The sequence below is a fragment of the Bos indicus genome, chromosome 23, assembly GCF_029378745.1.
Source record: "Bos indicus isolate NIAB-ARS_2022 breed Sahiwal x Tharparkar chromosome 23, NIAB-ARS_B.indTharparkar_mat_pri_1.0, whole genome shotgun sequence".
Lineage (NCBI taxonomy): Eukaryota > Metazoa > Chordata > Mammalia > Artiodactyla > Bovidae > Bos > Bos indicus.
Window position 1 is genome coordinate 52568203 of NC_091782.1, and position 22616 is coordinate 52590818.

The window sequence follows — 22616 nt, forward strand, 5'->3', positions numbered from 1 at the left end:
ATAGGATTTTTATTTTCATATTTTTAATTAATAGCCTTTCTGCTCTTTTAGTAGAGAGAGGCAAGTACTGAAAGTGTTATAAGTCACTCAGTCATGTCTGACTGTCTGTGACTCCACAGACTGTAGCCCACCAGGCTCCTCTGTTCTCAGGATTTCCCAGGCAAGAATACTGGAGTAGGTTGCCATTCCCTTCTCCAGGGGATCTTCCCAAACCAGAGATTTAACTTGGGTCTCTCCTGCATTGCAGGTGAATTCTTAACCATCTGAGACACCAGGGAGAGAGGCAAGCAAGCAAATTTATCTCCACTGGCCCAAAGCATTCAGGGACTAGCAGCCAGGAGTGTGTAGGGAGACAGCAGGGCACCACGCTGGCCTTCTTCCCCGGTTTGCGTGATCCCAGCAGCCCCGTGAGCACATGGAATCCAGGGCCCTGGGCGGGGTCTGCTTTCAGCTTCCCCACCTCTCTGTGGACAATGTGATGACTCCAGAGGCCAGTGCACGCCTGCACCCCTCCAATAGAAGGCAGCACGTACATTCAGCTCACCTTAAGAGCAGCAGTCGTGAGCACTACACGTGCTTAACCTTACCTGAAAGTAAAGTAAATCACGACAGGAATTTATTTAAAGCAATGGAAGAAAATCCCAGTATGAAGAGGTCAGATTCAAGCTCTGCAGCTATGAAAGAGGATGCTGTGTCCTCAGCGGTACTGGATTAGGAGCAGTCTGTGGGGAGGCACAGGGAGCCTGGCAGGCAGGTGAGCAGAGGGCTGGCCCGCGGGCCCAGGCCTCACCAGTCCACACGTCCTGGGACACGTCACTGGAGGAAGCCTTCCGCTAACCTGTTGAATTCGTCTGCGAAGCGTAAGTGCAGGTTGTGCTTGCCTTCCGGCATCAGATGTAACCTGAGGGAAAGGCGGACGGACGGTTAGTGGCGCATCGTCAGAAAACCCGCCCCCTCCCTGACGTTTCACGGAAACCTCACTGGGCAACCGCCCTGTTTTCTGTCCCCTGCGACCTCCATCAGGAGAAAGGGTGAGTCCATCTTAAGGGGTGGCCCCAGAACAGAGACTCGGGAGCGAGAGCCCGAGGCTGCCGCAACAGCCAAGGAGTGCTCCGCTGCACTGGGAGCTGAACCAGGTAAGGAGTGGTTTGACTGGAAACCTGACTGAGAGGAGGACGTGCAACCTGGTGGGTACCTAAGGGAAAAAGCATTTTAGTAAGACTGGTTTTAAGAGAGGATTGGAAAGATGGTAAAAATACGAAGTGTCCAGAATCCACTGGACTGGAGCTTCCTGGAGTATCTGCGTAGTGGGAAAACCCGTCAGAAGGCGCTGCCGCCTGCTGCTGAAGCCCCCAGGCTGCCCTGGGTGCTGGAGGACTGGGTAAGTCTGCACACGGCCGGGCAGTGCCTCCCTGAGGCTGGGGGTGCCGGCCCCGCCCGGATCTGCGGCCCTCAGGACACCCCGCCCCCCTCGGGAGGCACTTCCTTTCAACGGGGCTCATCAGATGTGGATGGTCTGCAATTTCTTTAATAAAGGCAGGCTTCTCTGAGTTCTAAACTGCATTACTGCCTATAACAGTGCAGACATGGAGTTTTAAACAAAGGTTCCAGGACACACGTGCAGGCCTGACTTGCTCTGTCCACTGTCACTGATGTTAAAAGGACTGTATTCAGGCAGAATGCCAGTCACCACATCGCCTGCTTCTCTGCTTTCCACAGCAGGGGGCTGGGAGCTCCAGGACCTTGGTGAACGGGCAGGGGGGAAGCTTGGAACAGACCTGTCCCTGGGTGATGCCCGGTCTCTGGCAACTGACCATGTGGGGCAGGGGGGTGAGGGGGTATCCAGGCTGTCAAGATCACCGGCTTGACAGAGGAGGATCTGTGGTTGGTATCTTTCTGAGCCCCTGGGGAAGGTTAGTAATGCTGTCAGCAGTAGCCTAGGCCTTCCCCAGTCAAGGCCAGTGCTGCTCAGAAGAGAAGGGCGAGCGGCCCTCTAGAGGGACGGGGCTCGCAGGACGCTCACGGCTTCTGTCCTCAAGGGACAGAAAGAGCCAGCTACCGAGGATGCCGGCAGGCAAGGGGGCACTGAGCCGCCCCGGGCCTCCCAGCGTGGACCGAGCTAGACCTTGACGCGGAGCCCTGCTTTGAGGGGGCCAGCCCTCTTCCGTGCTTTGTGGAGATTCCCAAGCAGGAAGCACCGACACCAGCTACGAATCCTGTCCACTCAGGCACGGTGCGGTCTGTGCTCCCCAGGTAGAGAGCTCGGTCTCAGCAAAGACCACCAGCAGGCCCAAGGGCGCCGCTGACTGACCGCCGTGCTCCCCGCGGCTGTCTCGGGCTCTGACCACTGACGCCCACACCAGCGTCCCGTCCGCAGAGGCGGCTACTCTGTCCTGAGTCCCTGTCCGTCTCAGGTGTGTGCATATGCCCCTCTTCATCCCGCAAGAAGATAGCAGGGAGGGATGGCAGACTCCACTGGGCCCACCTGGGAAACGGATACAGAAATACACACGACTGTTTCTGGGAGCAGCTCTAGGAGACAAAGGCATTTGTTTCATACCTGATATCTATTTGCAGGTAAAATCTTTGAGGGGCCAGCCTGTGTCTTTAATTGTTTCTGGCAAGGAAATGAAGCCCCAAGTTCATGGGAAGCACCCTGCACTTAAGTGGCTCCCTAGGGGTCAGAAGGCCTGTGAGCACAGTCGGAGGAGGACCTTGATGCTCAAGGAATCAACGTTCCTTCTGTGGGTCCAAAATTAACCACTGTTTTTAGCTTCTTGGCCAACCTACAGGGCTCTCCCGGCAGAGGAAGGGCACGAGCGTAATATGCCGGCCAGTTTCAGACAATCATCGCAGCACACTTTCCTCTTGACTCAACTGTTCCAAAGAATCCTACTCTGAGAAAACGACCTTCCATAAACGAATGTACTGAAACCATTAACATCTGAACGGTAAGGGAATATTTTTCTCCCATATTGATGTATTCAGTTGCTAGGAGATGGGTCTGGAACAGAATTCCTAAATTAAACTTTCTTGCAGACTTTTATTGAACCTGGCTCTCTAAGAGAACACACGTCATTTATCATGAGCGTCAATGTGCAAAAACTTGTCATTTCTGAAGAGAGAAGACACTTAACCAGGTCAGAAAGTAGGTGATTCAGGCCTCTCATCACCATATTAAAATAAGAGTATGAGAGGCAGCTGTGTTGGGGGAGGGACGCACTGTATTACGAGGAAAAAAAAAGATCCAGGACTTGTCATTTACTAGCTATGCAACCTTGGAAGATGACTTAACGTGTCTCAGCCTTGATTTTACCCCATCTGTAAAATAGGGACAGAATTTTTTTCCATGATTTTGCTGTAAAGTACAATTAGATACTGTAGTAAAATAAGGTGCCTTCTGAAATATGAAATGCTGTTTGGAAACAGAAATTATACAAGTTTATACTAGTGATATTTTATTGCAGAATAAGAAGCATGTTTCCCACATTTATAAACTGTCCAAGAAATCTGTTTGTTAAAATCTCTTGTGGAATAAAGAGCACAATTAGGAAGTGGAGGGACCGTGTCTGAGTCTACTCCGAGCTCAGGGGCGGTCCAGGCGGGCTGGCCTGCAGTTGGCACTGGAAGTGGCTCACGTCGGGGAGGAGAAGGATGTTCTTAGGTCACTTAGAATGAGGCCAATTTCAAAAGAATTCTATACAATTCCAAAGATGTCCCGGGTAATGACAGCATCTCTGGGGTGAATACTCAGGCTCTCAACAGGTCAGGGTTCCCTGGGAGTTTATTGCGAGCCACGACCTCCTGGCCAGACCTTACTTTCTCCTTCACAATGTGCCTCACTGTGTTATCAGGGAAACATCAGGTTTATTCAACGTGGAATTTTCATCCTGAATAAGTACCAGCAGAAGCTGCCTCTCACGTCAGCCTGAGTATTTAAACGATAAACTTCTGTTCCACACAGACATGAATGAGGCTGAAGACCAGGCTCTGCTGACACATCTCGTCAGGCCCTCCAGTGTGCCCGGGGCCGGCGGGCAGACCCTGCTCTCCTGTGGTTCTGAGCAACAGGTTCTTCTCTGAGGTGTATATGTTTAAGGCTTAACGTGAAAAGTGTACAACATAATTTTAAGCAGGAAAAAGGCAGGAATCAAAGTTGAAGACAGAATACGACTGTATTTATGTTAAAAAATACTAGGAAAGGAGGAACACACAAAAGTGCTAATCACGGAAGTATTTACGTGGATGGCAAGTGACAGCGATCTGCTTCCTTGTTTTGATTCTATAGACTTGCTGGGCAGGCGGTGCTTTTACAGTGAGAGCTCCCAAGGGAGAGATGGCTGTTTGGGTTGGTGCCACCAGGGCGGGAGCCCCTGATCCCGCTGCCAAAACCCAGGGCACCTGGGCCCCTCTTTCCCAAATGGGGTGGGGTACACCCTGAAAGCCCAGCCCTCAGCCTTTGCCTCCTGCAGCACCTCCCGCTTGCCTCCCAGGGCCCTGGGGCAGAGCGCTGGCTGCAGCTGGACTCACCGTGACCCTCTCACATGTCTGTGTAAGAAGTCTGCATGGAAACGTGGGACCAGGGGGTCCTTCTCGCCGTGCACGATTAAGGTAGGGCACTGGACCAGGGGGAGCAGGTCCCGACAGATGCTCCCTGCAAGACACGAGACTGTTCTCCTGAGGCCCTTCTGGGGTGGGGGGCAGGCACCCACCCCCGCCAGCGTCTGGCCTGGATCAGATGGCCTGAGTGCTTCCAGCTCCGACAGTCTGCAGGTTTCCTTTTCTGTGTCTCTCCTGGCCTTTTTCCTTTAAGCTCTACTAGTGAACAAGGAGTCCTGGCTGATTAAGATTCATAATTCATATAAAACAGCAGTTGAACAAAAAAACCTGCAAGTCTTCATATTACATGGGCCATCTGAAAAGCTTCTCCCTTGAAGTACAGGGGCCCCCGCCGGCCCTCCAAGTCTGTGCTCCTCACAGCGAAGCCACAGTTTCAGCAGGACGGAAGCTGCCTTCCACCCTGCCTGCCCCCTGCCCGCCCTGGGGAGACCACAGGCCCTGCCCCGAGGGACGACCGCATTCCTGGGCAGCAAGGCACAGGCCGGGCTCCGCGTCCCGACCTGCTGTTTCCCTGAATCCACTCGGACAGCAGCCACATGGCAAAGCCAGAGCACACACCCGGGCCTGTCTGACGCCAAACCCGCGACCCGTCCGTACACTACGCTGAGCGGCCACAACCCCGAGGACTGGACAAGGGCCTCAATGCATGGAACCAGCCCTGCAGGGAGAGAGGTCGTTTACTGACAGCCTTGCCGTAAGATGATTCAGGCGGTGCCAGATTCTCCGTGACACTTTCTCCCTCCCTTTCTCTTTTGCAGTAGACCTCATTTTTCAGAGTTTCAGGTTTACAGCAGAATTGCAAGGCAGGCACGGGCACACACCCCGTCTCCTCGCCTCCCCATCACCAACACCCCCGTCAGACATCTGTTACAGCAGACGCATCATCACCACCCTGCATCTGCGGTTCTCACGCTGTGGGTTTGGACAAACGCAGGATGACACAGACACGGCACTATGATACTACACAGAGTGCTCTCACTGCCCTAAAATTCCCGTGTGGCTGTTCTAAGAGGTAGTGGGATCTCACTGTCTGTCTGTATTTTAATGAGGCTGTTTTCTACCTGTTCAGTTTTTAGAGTTTTTTCAGGGACTTCCCTGATGGCCCAGAGGTTAGGGCCCCGTGCCTCCACTGCAGGGGAGCCCATCCCAGGTCGGGGAACGAAGACCTCACAAGCCCTGGACCCCCGTCCTTCGGGAAACAGTCACTCCTGTCTGTGGCTTGCCTTTCCAGCCTCCTGAAACATATTTCAAGGCCCTGTTCCTATGGGTGGATACCGTGTCTGAACAGGATATACTTGTTTTGAACTTACAGCAAAAAAGTAACATTTCTAAACGTCCTTCTCATTATGAAAGTTCTGACAGATGACTCATTCTGGAAATGACTACTGAGGAGACAAAACTGGGCCCTGAATCATAACTGTTTGGTAACTGATGTGTTTCAAGGTCAGATCCCACCTACTCTCTATTCTTTTGGCAATTAGAAAAATGAGAGATTACAAATGAAAACAGCTCTAAGAACAGACTTTAATTCAGAGCTTCTCTCAAGGGTTGCCAGTTCTTGTTATTGGAACACACCTGTCACGGCCGAAGTGACACAACGTCGCTCTGAAGACGGGAAAGGGCTGAATACCCTTTTCCTTTCCTGACTCCACGGGGGCCGAGGGTCGTGACAGAGACCCCTCCTCTCCTGGCGGGTAAGAGAGGCGGCAGTGGGCTGATGCCTCTAGACGTGAAAAGGGGGACGTCTGTGTGGCCACTGTTTGTTTCTGAGTGACCATCCTGGAGTTAGAAGAGCATGTGAGACTTCTGGAGACAAAGGGGAAAAGACCAGCGTGCTACGAGAGACTCAGCAACGTGAACTCTGTGCACATGTCTGTCTCTGATGCCAGAAGGGTGTGCGGCACAAGAACCTGCCTTTGTACACGATCACCCTCTGCTCACGCGTCAGTGTGGAAGGATGGTGGGCGAGTGTGTCAATCCCCAAGGAATTCTCAAGCATCAGGGGAACTCACTCGGCCTCTCTAACCAGCAAAGGGACTGTTAAGTGGCTCGTGTGACCTACCGTCTGGAAGATGCTTAAATTGCTCTATGCCATCCACCCACTTTTCACAGGTTCTGGCGAAGTAGTCGAACCCATAGAGGGCTTCCAGAGGCTTTCTCGTCTTCTCACTCCACTTAGAAACATCCCGGATGCCTGGAAGACAGACAGACGTGTGGGCAAGGATGGGTCTGAGACTAAACCCATCGTCACCCACAGAGCACAGCGGCCAGCGCCATGTGGCTCGCCAGGCTTCGCCCGGCCGGCCAGGCCTTCCCCAGCCCCCATGCCACTGCCCAGCACCGTCGCTCCCACTGGCTTCTGCATCCACCCAGCCCCCGCGTCACTGCCCAGCACCGTCACTCCCACTGGCTTCTGCATCCACCCAGACCCTGAGTCACTGCCCAGCACCGCCACCCCCACCAGCTGCTGCATCCACCCAGCCCCCGTGTCACTGCCCAGCACCGCCACCCCCACCGGCTGCTGCACCCACAGTGAATGCTGAGTGCTGTGTCAGGGTCCCGCGTGTTCTGTCCTCCACGGCGGCCCTTGGGCACCAGCAGATTCTGACCAAGGGAACGAAATCAGATCTAAAGTAATGGCTTCCATTAAAGGTGTAAGACAGAAGCGGTATTCCCCTAACTGGGGTCTGCTGCTGCTAAGTCACTTCAGTCGTGTCCAACTCTGTGCGACCTCATAGACGGCAGCCCTCCAGGCTCCCCTGTCCCTGGGATTCTCAAGGCAAGAGGACTGGAGTGGGTTGCCATTTCCTTCTCTAACTGGGGTCAGCAGAGTAAAAATGAGATTACTTATAACAGAGTTTTTCTGAATTGTATTTACATACACTGAGAAATGCATAAACATCATTTGCTCCAAGTTCTGCCACTGGGGAAATTGTAACTACTAACTACAAGCTGTCTCACAGATGACTCTGATCAGAAAGGAAATGATGGCTTCAGAATGGATAAGCAAATTCAATCCCTTAGCCCGCTTTTTCCATTTTTCTTTACAACACAGTGACTCTGTGGAGTCTGTTGCTCCTGAGGACAGTGCACAGCGCTCGCCGAGCCCCTCAGGTACAGAGCTCCATCTGCATGACGCGTCCTGAAGACAGGACGGCAGGCGCACGTGGCCCATGTGGTGACCGGGACTGGGCCGGGCACCTGGGGGCCCAGCATGCTCGGGGTGAGTGGGCTGCTCGAACTGCTGCCTGGGGCAGGTGAGCCGGCAGAGAGCGCCTGCCGTTCTCCTCCTGCTCCCCTACCCTGCAGATGTGCGTTGGGGTGGATTTCAGAGGCTGAGGACGACTCCAGAGGCTGAGGACACTGAACTGCTCTGGGCGGAAGTGAGGAGACTTTGGATGGGAGGGGGAGATGTAGAGAAGCAGCCTGAAAAGTAGAGGCGGAAGGAGGTCCGGAGGGAGGAGCGTGTGTGGTGCAGGATGAGGGAGAGGGCAGCGCGGGTGAGGGACAGGGAGGGGAGAGTGGGCGGCGAGGGAAGAATGGAGGAGGAGGAGGATGGGAAGGGGAGAGAGGGCTGCAGAGGAGGACGGAGAGAGGGCTGCGGAGGAGGACGGAGAGAGGAGAGCGGAGGAGGAGGATGAGGAGCAGGGAGGGGAGCGCGTGCGGCAGCGGAGGACGAGGAGGGGAGATAGGGTGGTGGAGGACCGGGAGGGGAGAGGAGAGCGGGCGGTGGTGGGGGACAGGGAGGGGAGAGGAGAGCGGGCGGTGGTGGGGGACGGGGAGGGGAGAGCGGGCAGCCGGCGCGGGACCAGTGGCTCTGCCCTTAGCCACGGAGCGGACCACACCCGCTGCAGGCCCTCTTGCCATGAACAAGGAGCTCTTTCATAACATATAATTTCTGCTGCATCGCTGAAGTCTGCAGTAATTGATGAAAACGAGTATGAGTGAGTATGTGTGTGCGCATAAAAGGCAGGAACCCTGAAAACACAGCAGACTGGTGTGACCACTCGAATGCAGGGCTGCCTCGAGGGAGGGTGACTATTCACTGAGGGAGGGTGGACACGGCTGAACTGGGGATGAAACTGGGCCTCACCTGGCACCATCCAGTGGTTCCCAGGGGCAGCAAGTGGACAGCTCTGAAGGAAAGCATTCTCAATTTATGCTCACCATTTATTTTGTTTGTTTTCAGATTAAGGGTAAGCAATTACTTGCTAATCAAAAAACCATCTAGTCAAGGCTCTGGTTTTTCCAGTGGTCATGTATGGATGAGAGTTGGACTGTGAAGAAAGCTGAGCACTGAAGAATTGATGCTTTTGAACTGTGGTGTTGGAGAAGAGCCTTGAGAGTCTCTTGGACTGCAAGGAGATCCAACCAGTCCATCCTATAGGAGATCGGTCCTGGGTGTTCATTGGTAGGACTGATGCTGAAGCTGAAGCTCCAATATTTTGGCTACCTGATGTGAAGAGCTGACTCACTGGAAAAGACCCTGATGCTGGGAAAGATTGAGGGCAGGAGGAGAAGGGGATGACAGAGGATGAGATGGTTGGATGGCATCACTGACTCAATGGACATGGGTTTGGGTGGGCTCCGGGAGTTGGTAACAGACAGGGAGGCCTGGCATGCTGCAGTTCATGGGGTTGCAAAGAGTCAGACATGACTGAGCTACTGAACTGAACTGAACTGAATCAAAAAACCACAAAACAATCACAATCTTTATAAAGCTAGTGAAACAACTAGAAAATTGGAAGAAAAAGCTTAAGAAATTATGCAGAGCCCTACACACAGCAACGCTGAGATGGAGATGAACAAAAACAGGGAAGTGGAATCTCAGTCTACAAAGTTCAATCAGTCCCTGAAAGGGTTGGGGAGGAGGGAAGAGGAGGGGGAGGGGAGAGGAGAGGAGGGGAGGGGAGGGGAGGGGAGGGGGAGAAGGGGGAAGGAGAGGGGAGAGGGAGGAGGCTGGGGGAGGAGGAGGAGGAGGAGCAAAAGTAAGTGGTGGACACCCACTCAGTGAGGAGATCCCCCCCAAGGAGGGTTTTTTGTGTTTTGTTAAACTCTGACAAACTGGGGAAATGGTTCGGAAGAGGAGGGGCAGCCATGGGCGGGGCTGGAGTCCCCGGGCAGGTTCGGCTGCTGGGGGCCTAGCAGCTCCCAAGCTGGCAGCTAGATGTCCTGACCGGGGGCCTGGTGGGGCGAACCAGCCGCCTGCACAGGGCCTGGGCAGGGACCCCAGCCGGTCCCTGGCACCCACAGTGCCGGCTGCCTGCATTGGAGCCTCAGCCGGACACAGACAGGCGGTGGCCGGGCTGGTGGGCTGCATCTGCAGCCCCTGCTCTGTGTCTCTAAAAGTCCTCACAGATAAGCCTGAAGGACAACCTTAGAAAGTGTGAACAGCACAAGAGTTCTTCATCAAAACTAAGGTTTCCCACTGGAGTACACTGTTCCCTTCCACACTCAGGGTACCCGAGGCTGCAACTTACACTTCACGTCAACCCCCCTCCTTCCCAGAAGGTCACTAGCACAGCAGGAAAGGTAAATACTGATGTATTTTCCTGAGTGTCACTTCTGGAAATAGGAAACTTTAAAACGCAGACTAGTTAAAGTGCAGGACTTTGCTGAGAACCCTTCATCTCTCCATGACCTGTCAACACACGTCTAAGCAGGGCGGGGAGGAGGGACCTACCCTGGTAAATCTCTGTGTCCTGCTCAGTCACGTAGGCGTTGGCCCCCCAGATCACCATCTTGCTGACATACGAGGGGTACCGTGCGGCTGCGATGAGGGCTGTTATCCCCCCGTCGCTCCACCCCAGCAAAGAGACCTTCTTAAACTTCAGTGTCTGTGGCAAACACAGCAAAACAGCACGGTGAGGGCTCCTAGAGAACCCGAGATCGATAATGCCCGGGGTCGACACAGCTTCCTAGCTGTGGGGAGAACCCGAGATGGATAACGCCTGGGGTCGAGACAGCTGTGGCGTGTCCGCTGGTTGTCAGAGAGACACCCCGGAGCCCACAATCTGTGACATGAACGTCTCCTCTCGGCCTGCTGTGGTGAGAAGACCGCTGTCACAGACGCCTAAGCGCGCATACAGCATCCAGTGCTGTTCTGAGTCGGGAGGGCGCTACGTCTTCAGGGTGCGCATCTCCCGGAAAAGGACACAGCGGAAGTCAGCTCCACTTGGTCGTGACAACGTGTGCGTCCACACAGGCCTGAGTGAAGATGCTGCGGGCAAGTCTGCAGATCAGAGAGGGCCTCCTGAGAGCTGCTGGAGGGCTGGAGCCACTGCATCTGGTGAAGTCACTACTGCAGCTTTGGGAAGAACCGGCCCCAGGAGGAAGCCTGGGACAGAGGAGACACAGCGGTGAGGGTGGGGGGTGCTGCTGAACCTTTGGGTGAGTCGGCCAGGCTCCAAGAATGCGCTTGATGGGGTACATGGACAGAGGTTACACCTGAGAGATGCTCCTGAGCAGTTAAAAACTGAATGACTGGGAAAGTAAATTAACAAGTATCAGTCCGAGACATCTGTCGACCGAACTGTAAACTGGTGTGACTCCTGTGGGGAATACTCTGGCTCCACCCTGTATCTTCCATCACGCAGCAAGTCATCTCCTAAATGTGCACGGAATTCACACACACGCACCAGGGCAGGCCCACAAAGGCCACACCAGGACTATTTACAGCAGTGAATAAGGGCCACAGTGTCCACGCACGAGTGCTCCCTGCACTTCCTGTATAATCACACACACATACACACACACACACACACAGAGCAGCAGCTTAGAAATAATGTATCTCCCATCAGAAGACGGGAATTAGGACACAGTGTGTCCACACAATGGAATGGATACCAAGTGCCTATTATAAACTGAAGGATATCTGTATTTATTAACATAGAAGTATCTATCTGATAAACTCCAATGAAACAGTAAGCTGGAAAACCATTAGGTATAGAAGGATGCCATCAATACAAACTATTTACATATTTAATAAGACTGCCCAGAAAAGAAGAGCCTCAAAGCCATGGGAGCAGTAGCTCTAAAAACTTTCCTCTTTGTATCTCTTTGAACCCTTTGAATGTCTACAGGAGTCAGCCTTGAAGAAACCACACACAGAAACAAAATAAACGAAGACGCCCAGCCTCCTTCCTCCTGATTCTTCCCCGAGACCCACCTTCATCAAATCAATGGCATCTTTTGCGTCTCGCTCAAAGAAGTCCACTGGGAAATCCCGATCGGGTGGGCGGGAGTGTCCGTATCCTCGGGGGTCCCAGGCAACCACCGTGAAGAGCTTCTTATTCAGGTTCTCAATCTGAGGTCCAAAATCTGTCTCTCCACTGCCTATCAATAAAAGTGGTCATCCGGTTACACTCCAAGAAATGCTGTCACTGCTTCAAACACACTACAGCAAAAAGAAACAGGGGGACAATGTAACTGGTTTCTAGTCAAATTAGCAGCAAATCTATAACCAGCAAAGCAGACTGGCAGAGAGAGAACCCGGGGCTTCCTCTCCCGCGGGAGCTCAGACCTGCTCCCGCCTCCCCCGAGCGGCTACTCGGAGGACGACGCACTTCTCCCCTTGGTCCTGTATCATTAATAATCCAGCACGCTTGATATCTTTTCAGTTTAACTGTCCTATTTAAAAAAAAAAAAAAAAAAAAAGGACTCATGAAACTGCCTAGAAATAAACCTACTGAAACAACGTACTTCTGGGTTATTTTTTCTTTTTTAAAATGACTATTACAAATGAGAGAGATCTTAATAGTATCTGTAGACACATTAATGAGATTTGATCCAAATTATTCAAAGCCAAATTCTAAAATACCAGACGTTTTTTACAAAGCTAACGAGAATAGCCCTGGAGATTTTATTTTCTGGTCATAACTAGAAACCAGAAAATTAAACTAAAACTCGGAAATGATGGAGGGCAGGACACGGAGGGGATAAATCAGTGTGTTTCACGACAACAGTATGTGAGTATTGGCAAGTAGAACTGTGTTCTCAAGCTGGTGGTGGACCTGACTGGCAGGCAGCATTGCCCGGTGAGGTCCACACGGTGTGAAGGCCAGACTCCCAAGGAGCCCAGTCCAGGGGCAGGTCAGCATCTCATTTCTAAGCTCTACTTGGTTTCTAAGGACTCACAACTCTGGCCACACCTTGCTTCACAAACTGGTGATGATTAGAAAATGTCTTTGAAGACACTGCAGGATCATTGAACATCATCAAGGACTGTCACTCTCCCTGACAGAATGTACCTTCTCAACACCAGGTAAGCCGTCCAGAAAACCCAAGCCAAGAACAAAATGGATTTCAGTGCAAGCCTACTGCTCTGACATCTGAGGCTGCTCTCATGATCCCTGAACTGGAGGGACTTCCAGGGAACCGCCCTGCAGGAGGGGCAGAAGGTGGGAAAAGGCAGCAGTGGAGCTCAACACCACTTTCAGAAACAAGACACACACTTTCTGGCACACATCTGAAGACCAGGGCAAAGAACACTAAAACCTTAAAAAATTACTTTAAAGAGTAGTTACCAGTATACGATACCTCAGAAGGAAACACATCAACACCGGCTGCCCGTTGGGAGGGGAACTGGTGCTGGGGGACACAGCAGTTCAGGGGAGAAACTTGCTGCTTGATTTTTGAATCAGGTTAATGTTTTACACAAGCAAAAATTAAAATTGCTAAAAGCTTTTCATACAGGATAATGACAGCAATATTGAACCAATGGCCATCTACGCTGGCAAACTGCATCGCTTTAGCTCGGGATCACCCACTGGAGGAAAGGTCCTCCTCTATTACACTAGCTGGATGGAAAGATACTAAACACTGGACACTGATGCCTCAATAGCTGCAACAATCAGCTGAGGCTGCGTCAGCTGGAACCAGCGTGTAACTGAAGAACGTTGCCACTTTACTTTTAGGATTAAGAAGCAAATCATGAGGAAATAAGTATATGATGGGATCACTTAACTAAATAAAAAATAAAACAGTAACCCTGCTGCTAAGTTGCTTCAGTCGTGTCCGACTCTGTGCGACCCCATCGACGGCAGCCCACCAGGCTCCCCTGTCCCTGGGATTCTCCAAGCAAGAACACTGGCGTGGGTTGCCATCTCCTTCACCAATGCACGAAAAGTGAAAGTAAAGTCGCCCAGTCGTGTCTGACTCTTTGCGACCCCATGGACTGCAGGCCATCAGGCTCCTCTGTCCATAGGATTTTCCAGGCAAGAGTGCTGGAGTGGGGTGCCATTGCCTTCTCCGAAAACAGTAACAGAAACCTTACCTTAAAATCAAATTTGAGATACTCTGGGATCACTGGAAACTCTACTCCTGAACTTTCTACACCTAAACTTCTTACCTGCAGGAGGCGATGGTGATCCATCTAGCTTTACCACGCTCTGTTCACACCAAACTAATTCTGACCTTCAGAAAGGCTGTGAAAGCCCAGCTTTGTTCTTTGCTCTTACCTTAACTGAACACACCAGAGAAGGCAATGGCACCCCACTCCAGTGCTCTTGCCTGGACAATCCCATGGATGGAGGAGCCTGGTGGGCTGCAGTCTACGGGGTCACTAGGAGTCGGACACGACTGAGCGACTTCACTTTGACTTTTCACTTTCATGCATTGCAGAAGGAAATGGCAACCCACTCCAGTGTTCTTGCCTGGAGAATCCCAGGGGCGGGGGAGCCTGGTGGGCTGCTGTCTATGGGGTTGCACAGAGTCGGACACGACTGAAGCGACTTAGCCGTAACTGAACACAGTTACGCACAGCAGGGAGATCAGTCCCACTTGTAGCAGCCGAAGCCTCACATCCGGGAACCCCTCAATCCCAGGCAAACCGGGCCAGCTGGTCGCCTACTCACTGCCTCCCTCCCCCTGCCTGCCTTCCCTCCCCTTCCTTGACTTGTCCCCAGGCTGCAGAAGGGGCTTCCCTGGTGGCTCAGCTGGTAAAAAATCCACCTGCGATGCGGGAGACCTGGGTTTGATCCCTGGATTGGGAAGATTCCCCTGGAGAAGGGAAAGGCTTCTCACTCCAGTACTCTGGCCTGGAGTCTATGGAGTCTCACAGAGTCAGACATGACTGAGCAACTTTCACTTTCAGGCTGCAGGAAACTACACAGTGTTGGACTTCCATGGAGAAAAGTGGGTATTTAAAGGAATGAAAATTGCATAAAGTAGAAAGGTATCTTCAGGGCTTCCCTGGTGGCTCAGTGGTAAAGTCTACCTGCTAATGCAGAAGACACGGGTTCGATCCCTGAGCTGGAAAGATCCCACATGCTGTGGAGCAGCTAAGCTTGTGAACCACAACCCCAGCCTGTGCTCTGCAACAAGAGAAGCAGCCACAACGAGAAGCCCAAGCACCGCAACTAGAGAGTAGCCATTGCTCACTGCATTAGAGAAAAGCCCAGTAATGAAGACCCAGCACAGCCAGAAGTAAGTAAAACTTCACAAGAAAGGTAGCTTTCTGGACCACCTAAAGTTGATTGCGGCAAATATTACAGAAAGCATCTCAGCAAAGCACCAAGGCTGCGTACCAAGCCTGGGCATCTGGGACTGGGGGCCGAGCTCAGAGGACAGCGTGCCGGGCACGCCACGGAAACCCGCGCACCTAGCATCCCCGGGAGCAGCAGGACGGCGTGCTCTCCGCCTCCGGTCCGCAGGTAGTGCAGGTGGACGCCATTCACCGCCGCCTTGGCGGAGGTCACGGAGGAGCTGCAAGAGAGAAGCCCCGAGCCCCGAGGGCGACTGAGCCTGCACGCCAGCCAGCCCCAGCACCCGCCCCGCCCCCTCTGCGCTTCAGTTTCCCAAACCCAGAAAGGGCGGGTCACTGCAGCACCAGCTCCAGGCCCACCCACGGGAGTGCTGACAGGCCTGCTGACATCAACCGGCCCACAGCCCCGCAGCTGGAGGCAGGGCCCCCGCCGTGGGAGGTGAGGTGGGCGGGACGCTGGCACAGAGCCTCGAGCCCCTCGAGGCCCCGGCAGGTCCAGGGGAGCCACCCGGACCCTCAGCTGCACAGGCAGTGATCCCAAGGGTGACGCTGGTCTTGGGGTCCACGGGCTGACCTTCTTGCCTCTCTGTTCGCTAGGCAGCCGCCCTGGTCAAGAATGCCTGTCTGCTCGGATGTGGCCAGACCGGTCTGTAAGATGCTGAGATGTCTCTGCACTGACTGTTAAGTAGCCGGTCTGTGTCTAGAGTCCCGCACCCCGCCCCCTTCCTTGACCCAAAACCGCCACGCTGCACCATCTAACCATGTGTCGTCCTGGGGGCTCTGCGCAGGACAACCCCCTCGGTGACTGTCCCAGAAGCTCCAGGACCACTGCACCGGGGCACCCAGGAACAGCGCACACACGGCCCCGCCTCAGGCTCTAAGAGCCTCCCAGCAGCTCCCCAGATGGCCGGTGACACGCGGGAGGGCCATGAAGGCACACCAGGACAGATGCTGCCAGGCGCAGTGAGTCAAAGAGCACACAGACCTGGGTGGTAGTGAGACTGACCAACTACAGGCTCACGATCCACAGAAATGTCACAGGACCCTTGAGCTGGGTTGAGTCTCACGGACCCTGCTGTTACTCGTTATTAACATCCTGCTCCTTGGACAGCTCCAGAACCAGATAAAATCGCGTAACACTCTACTCCGAGTCATCTTGGGAAACAACAGTTTATTGACATTTCCTTTGCCCCCGGCCATCTGCAGAGCAGCAACTGCACACCCTCAGGGAGGGGAGGGTCGTGATGGGAGAGAAGCGGTCAGACTCCTATCCAGCACAGGAACGAGGCTGCTCCCCAGACAGACAGACACTCGGTGCTTGCTCAGCTCAGGGACTGCTCCTGCTACTCGTTGAGCCCGAAAGGTTCTCCAGGGCCCCTGCCTTGCAGCGTGAAGGATGTCTTGTAACAGCATTCTGCACAGGGAAGGTGTCACATATGACGTGGCCCCGCCATCTCTCGCGATCTCTGAGCCCCGGGCCTTTCACCACCCGGGGTTGCGGGCTCTCAGGCCTGGGAGCCTCCTGGGGCCCGGCTCACATGACTTCCCTTTCGTGGTCTGTCCGACGTCTCCGCTGCCAAAAGCCTCTCACTTCCCTGTGTTTTGCCCTATCCACGTAGATTCCCCAATGCCTAAGCACACAGAGATAAAACCAGGTCTAGACAAGGGCGGATGGGCGCTCAGTGTCAGGGGAGGGTTGCTAAGGCAGAGGACTTTGAAGGTGGCTTCAGAGTATGAGAGGCCCTGTGGGTTCTGGAGAGAGGCAGCTGGGGAAGGGTGGAGAAGTGGCTTTTGAGATGAACTTGTAAGATGGGCAAAATGCTGGAGAGAAAATGGGGTAGGGAGCGTGCTTCTAGAACTGGTGCGCTCAGGGCCCAGGAGTCAGGGACACACGTGGAGCAAGGCAGGTGAGGTCAGGCCGGCAAGAGTGTGGGCACAGAGGAGCAAAGGTCAGGCTAGAGGGCGGTGGGTGTGCGGCTGGGCTGGCAGGGCAGGGAGCACGCCTGGGGCTTTGTCACTCACTGCTGGGCCCTGCCCTTGTCACAGCAGCCGGGCCCCGGGGCATCGGAGGCTCCCAGAACCTTGCCTCCATCTCCAGGCTGGAGAAACAGGACAGAAAACTGGACAATAGCAAATCAACTTAAATGTAAGAAAAGTTTCCTTTTAGAAAATATTTATTGAATTAACTTTCCACATCAGTACACTTGAAATGAGTGTTGCATTCTCCCTCCAGCATATCAAAGGGCTCTTGGATGGCAGTCAGGCCCCAGAAAAAGTTAGAAAACTTAAAAGAACAAAAATGAACCTCCTTCCCTTGGGCTTTACTCCTCCACCACTTTCTCCCTCCTATTGTTTCTCTAACCTAGGTGTTCTTAAGCAGGGGTGTTCATTAGAATCACCTGAGGAGTTAAAGATACAGCGGCCCAGGACAACCCCGGGAGACCCACCGGTCACTCTGGGGTAGAGCCCTGGCGCGTGCTTTCTGAAACACTGCTGTATTATTCGCCCATTCATGTACATCCGGAACCCCTACTTTGTGCTGGGCGCCCCATGTTGCCTAGGGATTGGCAGAGAAGACCAGTCTGCCAACTACTGATATTCTGACAGAAGCTGCAGAGACAGGAGACCCTGGGGTGCACACAGCAGACACAGGTTCACACTTTCCACACCCTAACACACCTGCCCACTCAGCCCCCTTGTATATGAGACACTTCCTCCCCCCATGATACCCGGGGTGGGGAGCGGGGGTCCCAAGCTTAACTTTAATCTTCTGGCAAACCTTTAAATCTCCAGATGCCCAGGCTGCACTAAATGAACATCTCTGGGATGGGATCAAGGTATCTGCATTTTTTAAATTCCCCAAGAGAATCCAATAGACAACCAAGGATAAGAAAGGTTATACTGAATTCATTTTGGAGGAGAGAAAAATTCAGCCTCCTTTTTAAACACAGTCTGGGAAGCCATGTATTATGTCTGTCCTGTCTCTCCTTCTGGGAGGCTGGACGGACAAGTCTGTGTGTGAGCGGCGAGGGTTGGGCGGCAGGACCAACAGAGCAGCAGACCCCCCCAGTGAGGGAGAGATGACCGCAGGGCCGGCAAGAAGAGAACCGTTTGGGGCAGACAACTACAGGAGAACTAACCGGTCAGTTTAATTATTAAACTACATGATGTCCTCTGATGATGCACATTAGACTTTGCCTCATTTTACCAGCGAGGAAGCTGAGTGTTAAGAGTTTAGGTAACGGGCCCCAGTCACCCTGCTTGCAATTTGCAAAGTCGAAGCGAGCACCTGAATGTCACACTCGGCTCAGAAATAAAAACGGGAGCCACCTCATCAGATACATCCTCATTTTGAAAGTCCAACATATTCTCTGTACCTTGTATGTTCAGCTTTTCCTTTTGTATATTTTTTTCTACTTATTTTTTAAAATTATTTTAATTGGAGGCTAATTACAATATTGTAGTGTTTTCTGCCATACATTGACATGAATCAGCCATGGGTTGTATATTTTTTTCTAAAAGGATTGTTAGCTACAATGAAGCATTCAGTTCAGTTCAGTTCAGTTGCTCAGTCGTGTCCGACTCTTAGCAACCCCATGGACTGCAGCTTACCAGGCTCCTCCGTCCATGGGATTTTCCAGGCAAGAGCACTGGAGTGGGGTGCCATTGCCTTCTCCGTAAAGGCTGCATCAGTCCGTCCAGTTCAGTTCAGTCGCTCAGTCGTGTCCGACTCTTTGCAACCCCATGAATCGCAGCACGTCAGGCCTCCCTGTCCATCACCAACTCCCGGAGTTCACTCAGACTCATGTCCATCGAGTCAGTGATGCCATCCAGCCATCTCATATCTCATCCTCTGTTGTCCCCTTCTCCTCCTGCCCCCAATCCCTCCCAGCATCAGTCTTTTCCAATGAGTCAACTCTTCACATGAGATGGCCAAAGTACTGGAGTTTCAGCTTTAGCATCATTCCTTCCAAAGAAATCCCAGGGCTGATCTCCTTCAGAATGGACTGGTTGGATCTCCTTGCAGTCCAAGGGACTCTCAAGAGTCTTCTCCAACACCACAGTTCAAAAGCATCAATTCTTCGGTGCTCAGCCTTCTTCACAGTCCAACTCTCACATCCATACATGACCACTGGAAAAACCATAGCCTTGACTAGACGGACCTTTGTTGGCAGACTAATGTCTCTGCTTTTCAATATGCTATCTAGGTTGGTCCTAACTTTTCTTCCAAGGAGTAAGCGTCTTTTAATTTCATGGCTGCAGTCACCATCTGCAGTGATTTTGGAGCCCAAAAAAATAAAGTCTGACACTGTTTCCACTGCTTCCCCATCTATTTCCCATGAAATGATGGGACCAGATGCCATGATCTTCGTTTTCTAAATGTTGAGCTTTAAGCCAACTTTTTCACTCTCCTCTTTCACTTTCATCAAGAGGCTTTTTAGTTCCTCTTCACTTTCTGCCACAAGGGTGGTATCATCTGCATATCTGAGGTTATTGATATTTCTCCTGGCAATCTTGATTCCAGCTTGTGCTTCCTCCAGCCCAGCATTTCTCATGATGTACTCTGCACAGAAGTTAAATAAGCAGGGTGACAATATACAGCTTTGACCTACTCCTTTTCCTATTTGGAACCAGTCTATTGTTCCATGTCCAGTTCTAACTGTTGCTTCCTGACCTGCATACAAATTTCTCAAGAGGCAGGTCAGATGGTCTGGTATTCCCATCTCTTTCAGAATTTTCCAGAGTTTATTGTGATCCACACAGTCAAAGGCTTTAGCATAGTCAATAAAGCAGAAATAGATGTTTTTCTGGAACTCTCTTACTTTTTCGATGATCCAGCGGATGTTGGCAATTTGATCTCTGGTTCCTCTGCCTTTTCTAAAACCAGCTTGAACATCTGGAAGTTCACGGTTCACGTATTGCTGAAGCCTGGCTTGGAGAATTTTGAGCATTACTTTACTAGCGTGTGAGATGAGTGCAATTGTGCGGTAGTTTGAGCATTCTTTGGCATTGCCTTTCTTTGGGATTGGAATGAAAACTGACCTTTTCCAATGAAGTATTAGCAACATCAAAGTACTGGCTTGCATAAACACGAATTTTGATGACTTATTTTTACATCTTTCATACACTGTATTATTATCTAGATATTCATATTTGTATTATTAATTTTAACTGCTAATTACCTAGTATGGGGGCTTCCCAGGTGGCACAGAGGTAAAGAATCGGCCTGCCAATGGAGGAGATGAAAGAGACGCAGGTTTGCTCCCCGGGTTGGGAAGATTCCCTGGAGCAGGAAATGGCAACCCACTCCAGTATTCTTGCCTGGGGAATCCTAAGGACAGAGGAGCCTGGCGGGCTGCAGTCCACGGGGTCGCAAACAGCTGGGCATGACTGACTGCCCAGGCCTTTAAAATTCACTGTCTCAAATCCTTAGGACAATTCTGCAAGGCGTGAGGCCCAGAGAGGTTATATAACTTGATTGTGTACATGCTTTTTCTGTAACCGCACTGCCAAATAGAGTCCCCTTCAGGGCTGGACACCAGGCCAGCACTCACCCTGACTGCTGGACAGAGGCAGGGGCAGGTGCGTCTCTTCCCCTCAGGCAGAGCATCCCCAGATTGAACCGGAAAACATCTGTCTTCAGGTGGGCTGTTATGCTTCCTAAGTTATTAATACTGTAACTGCACATAACATACAACTGCAGGTAGAAAAGGCTTGGGGTGGAAGACGGCAGACGTACAGAGGAGCTTCTGGAGCACAACTCAATTGTGGGTCAGGGCACCCGTGGTTCTGAAGCCATGTCTTACAGGAGTGCTCTCATCTACTTACACAAGCTGCACTCTTGTTTCAGGATTAATCAACACCCTGCTTGTTTGGCCCATCACAGTGAAAGTCAAAGTGAAGCCGCTCAGTCCTGACTCTTTGCAACCCCATGGACTGCAGCCTACCAGGCTCCTCCGTCCATGGGATTCTCCACGCAAGAATACTGGAGTGGGTTGCCATTTCCTTGGTCAGATCAATTTCAACTGCATTTACAAAATGGCGGTTCAAAATCCAGAGAAACCTGTTTCCCAGGGATATTTTAGGGCGAATGATCTGCATTGCTAAGTGGATGAGGCCTTCTTGCAACCACTAACCAACAGTAACAGATACTGGTGCAATCACAGTAATCTCATTTCAATCCCTTTCTGTAAACAGGAAACGGGATAGATGGGCATTTTTCAGTGGACTTACAGAGGCTGCAGACACTGACATTATTTTACCATCTGTATGAAAACAGTTTTGAAAATCTAATAGATATAAAATGGTAACAACATCAAATCCTAAACTCAAGACCCAATGAATCAGAATATGAAAGCATAAAGCTAGTCAGACCTCTCCTTACGCCTTCGGAATGGACTTTTCCCCATCAAGTACAGTGAAGCTCTGAAGGCCAGGTACCCGCCGAGCTTGTGCGCAGACACCTTCCTCGTCAAGAGCGGAACTGACCCGCCGGCAGTGAGCAGCGACCACCCCGCGCGCGCCCCTTGACAGGCCACCATCACCTGGGACCTGGGGCGCCCACTTTGGGACTGGGGGTCAGAGGTTAATCCAGGAGCTGTTTACTCTCAAGGTATGTGGGGGTGGTAAGAGGAGAGAAAGGCAGACTCTCGGGCGTCTCCACGGCCTGCACCCCTCGGGGAGCCGGGCCCAGGAACCCGCATCTTCCGGTCCCCCGGGTGGGTCTCCCGCACGTCCCAGCTCGAGGTCCAGCCCGCGGCTCCATGACCTGACGCGGCGCGGACACCGCAGGCTGGCCCTGGAGCCAGGGTCCGGGGTTCAAGAGCGCCTCCTCCCTGGCCTCAGTCCTCACGGACGCCCCACCGAGGCCGAGCGCAGCGCCCCCTCGGCCGCGCCCAGGTCACGGCTTGACGGGCAAGGGGTCGGCCAGGCGGCGACCACTCACGGCCCCGGCCCGGCCGCTGGCCCCTGCCCCCTTCCCGCCGCCCCGAGCGCGCGGACGAGGATATGGGGGCCCCTGGAGGGGAGCGGCGCCATTACCCGAACGCGGCCGCGGGTCCGGCCCGGGGGATTTGGATGCCGGGCTTCAGCGCTGAGAGGAGGCGCCTCATCCGCCGCGCGGCCCGACTGCCTAGCGCTGCCGCCATGGTGAGTGCATATGACTGCCCGGGGAGTGCGCATGCGCCGGGTCTCCCAGCAGCCTGGAGCGCGCACCGCCCCGAGCACGCATGCGCCCGGCCCTCGGTCGCCCCGAGCTCGACCCCTTCCGCCCCGAGCTCGACCCCTTCCGCCCCGAGCACGCATGCGCGGGGCAATCTGGGCGCTGAGCTAGAGACCAAGGGTGTCCAGGCGATCCCTCGCCGCCCCTGTGCTCGCGGTTCCCGGGGACACCGGCACAGAGCGTCTCCCCTGGGTGTCACCTGTAGCCTAACGGTGACCGGCGTCTCGCCCTCGCGGAGGAGTGGGCTCAGGGCCGCCAGCCTGACAGCTGGAGGGGACTGGGGTTTGCTTT

The 22616-nt window shown here is 53.0% G+C and overlaps 1 protein-coding gene across 3 annotated transcripts; it reads right to left on the bottom strand.

Annotated features, from left to right (window-relative positions):
* Positions 1-594: 594 nt before the first annotated feature.
* On the bottom strand, positions 595-22301 carry BPHL (biphenyl hydrolase like). Of its 3 annotated transcripts, XM_019985775.2 has the most exons (7): positions 22145-22300; positions 15221-15324; positions 11789-11955; positions 10304-10457; positions 6683-6814; positions 4531-4654; positions 595-901 (listed from the first exon to the last, which is right to left on the bottom strand). In XM_019985775.2, exons 1-7 carry the CDS (start codon positions 22249-22251, stop codon positions 814-816), a joined length of 876 nt encoding a protein of 291 aa, XP_019841334.2. In that variant the 5' UTR covers positions 22252-22300; the 3' UTR covers positions 595-813. The 3 variants fall into 3 exon arrangements, 2 of the variants coding, with proteins under 2 accessions (XP_019841334.2, XP_070634578.1); XM_070778477.1 differs by lacking the exon at positions 4531-4654 and having other exon boundaries at positions 15147-15324; positions 22145-22301; XR_011563548.1 differs by lacking the exons at positions 595-901; positions 4531-4654; positions 10304-10457; ... (1 more) ...; positions 15221-15324; positions 22145-22300 and adding an exon at positions 7152-10297 and having other exon boundaries at positions 6682-6814.
* Positions 22302-22616: the final 315 nt, after the last annotated feature.

Coding starts and splice junctions, on each gene's coding strand:
- BPHL (XM_019985775.2), bottom strand. CDS start 22,251: ATGGCGGCAGCGCTAGGCAGTCGGGCCGCGCGGCGGATGAGGCGCCTC. Junction 4,655..6,682: donor ATTTAAGCATCTTCCAGACG/GTAGGTCACACG, acceptor CGTGTCTTGCAG/GGAGCATCTGTCGGGACCTG. Junction 902..4,530: donor AGACATGTGAGAGGGTCACG/GTGAGTCCAGCT, acceptor CCTTTCCCTCAG/GTTACATCTGATGCCGGAAG.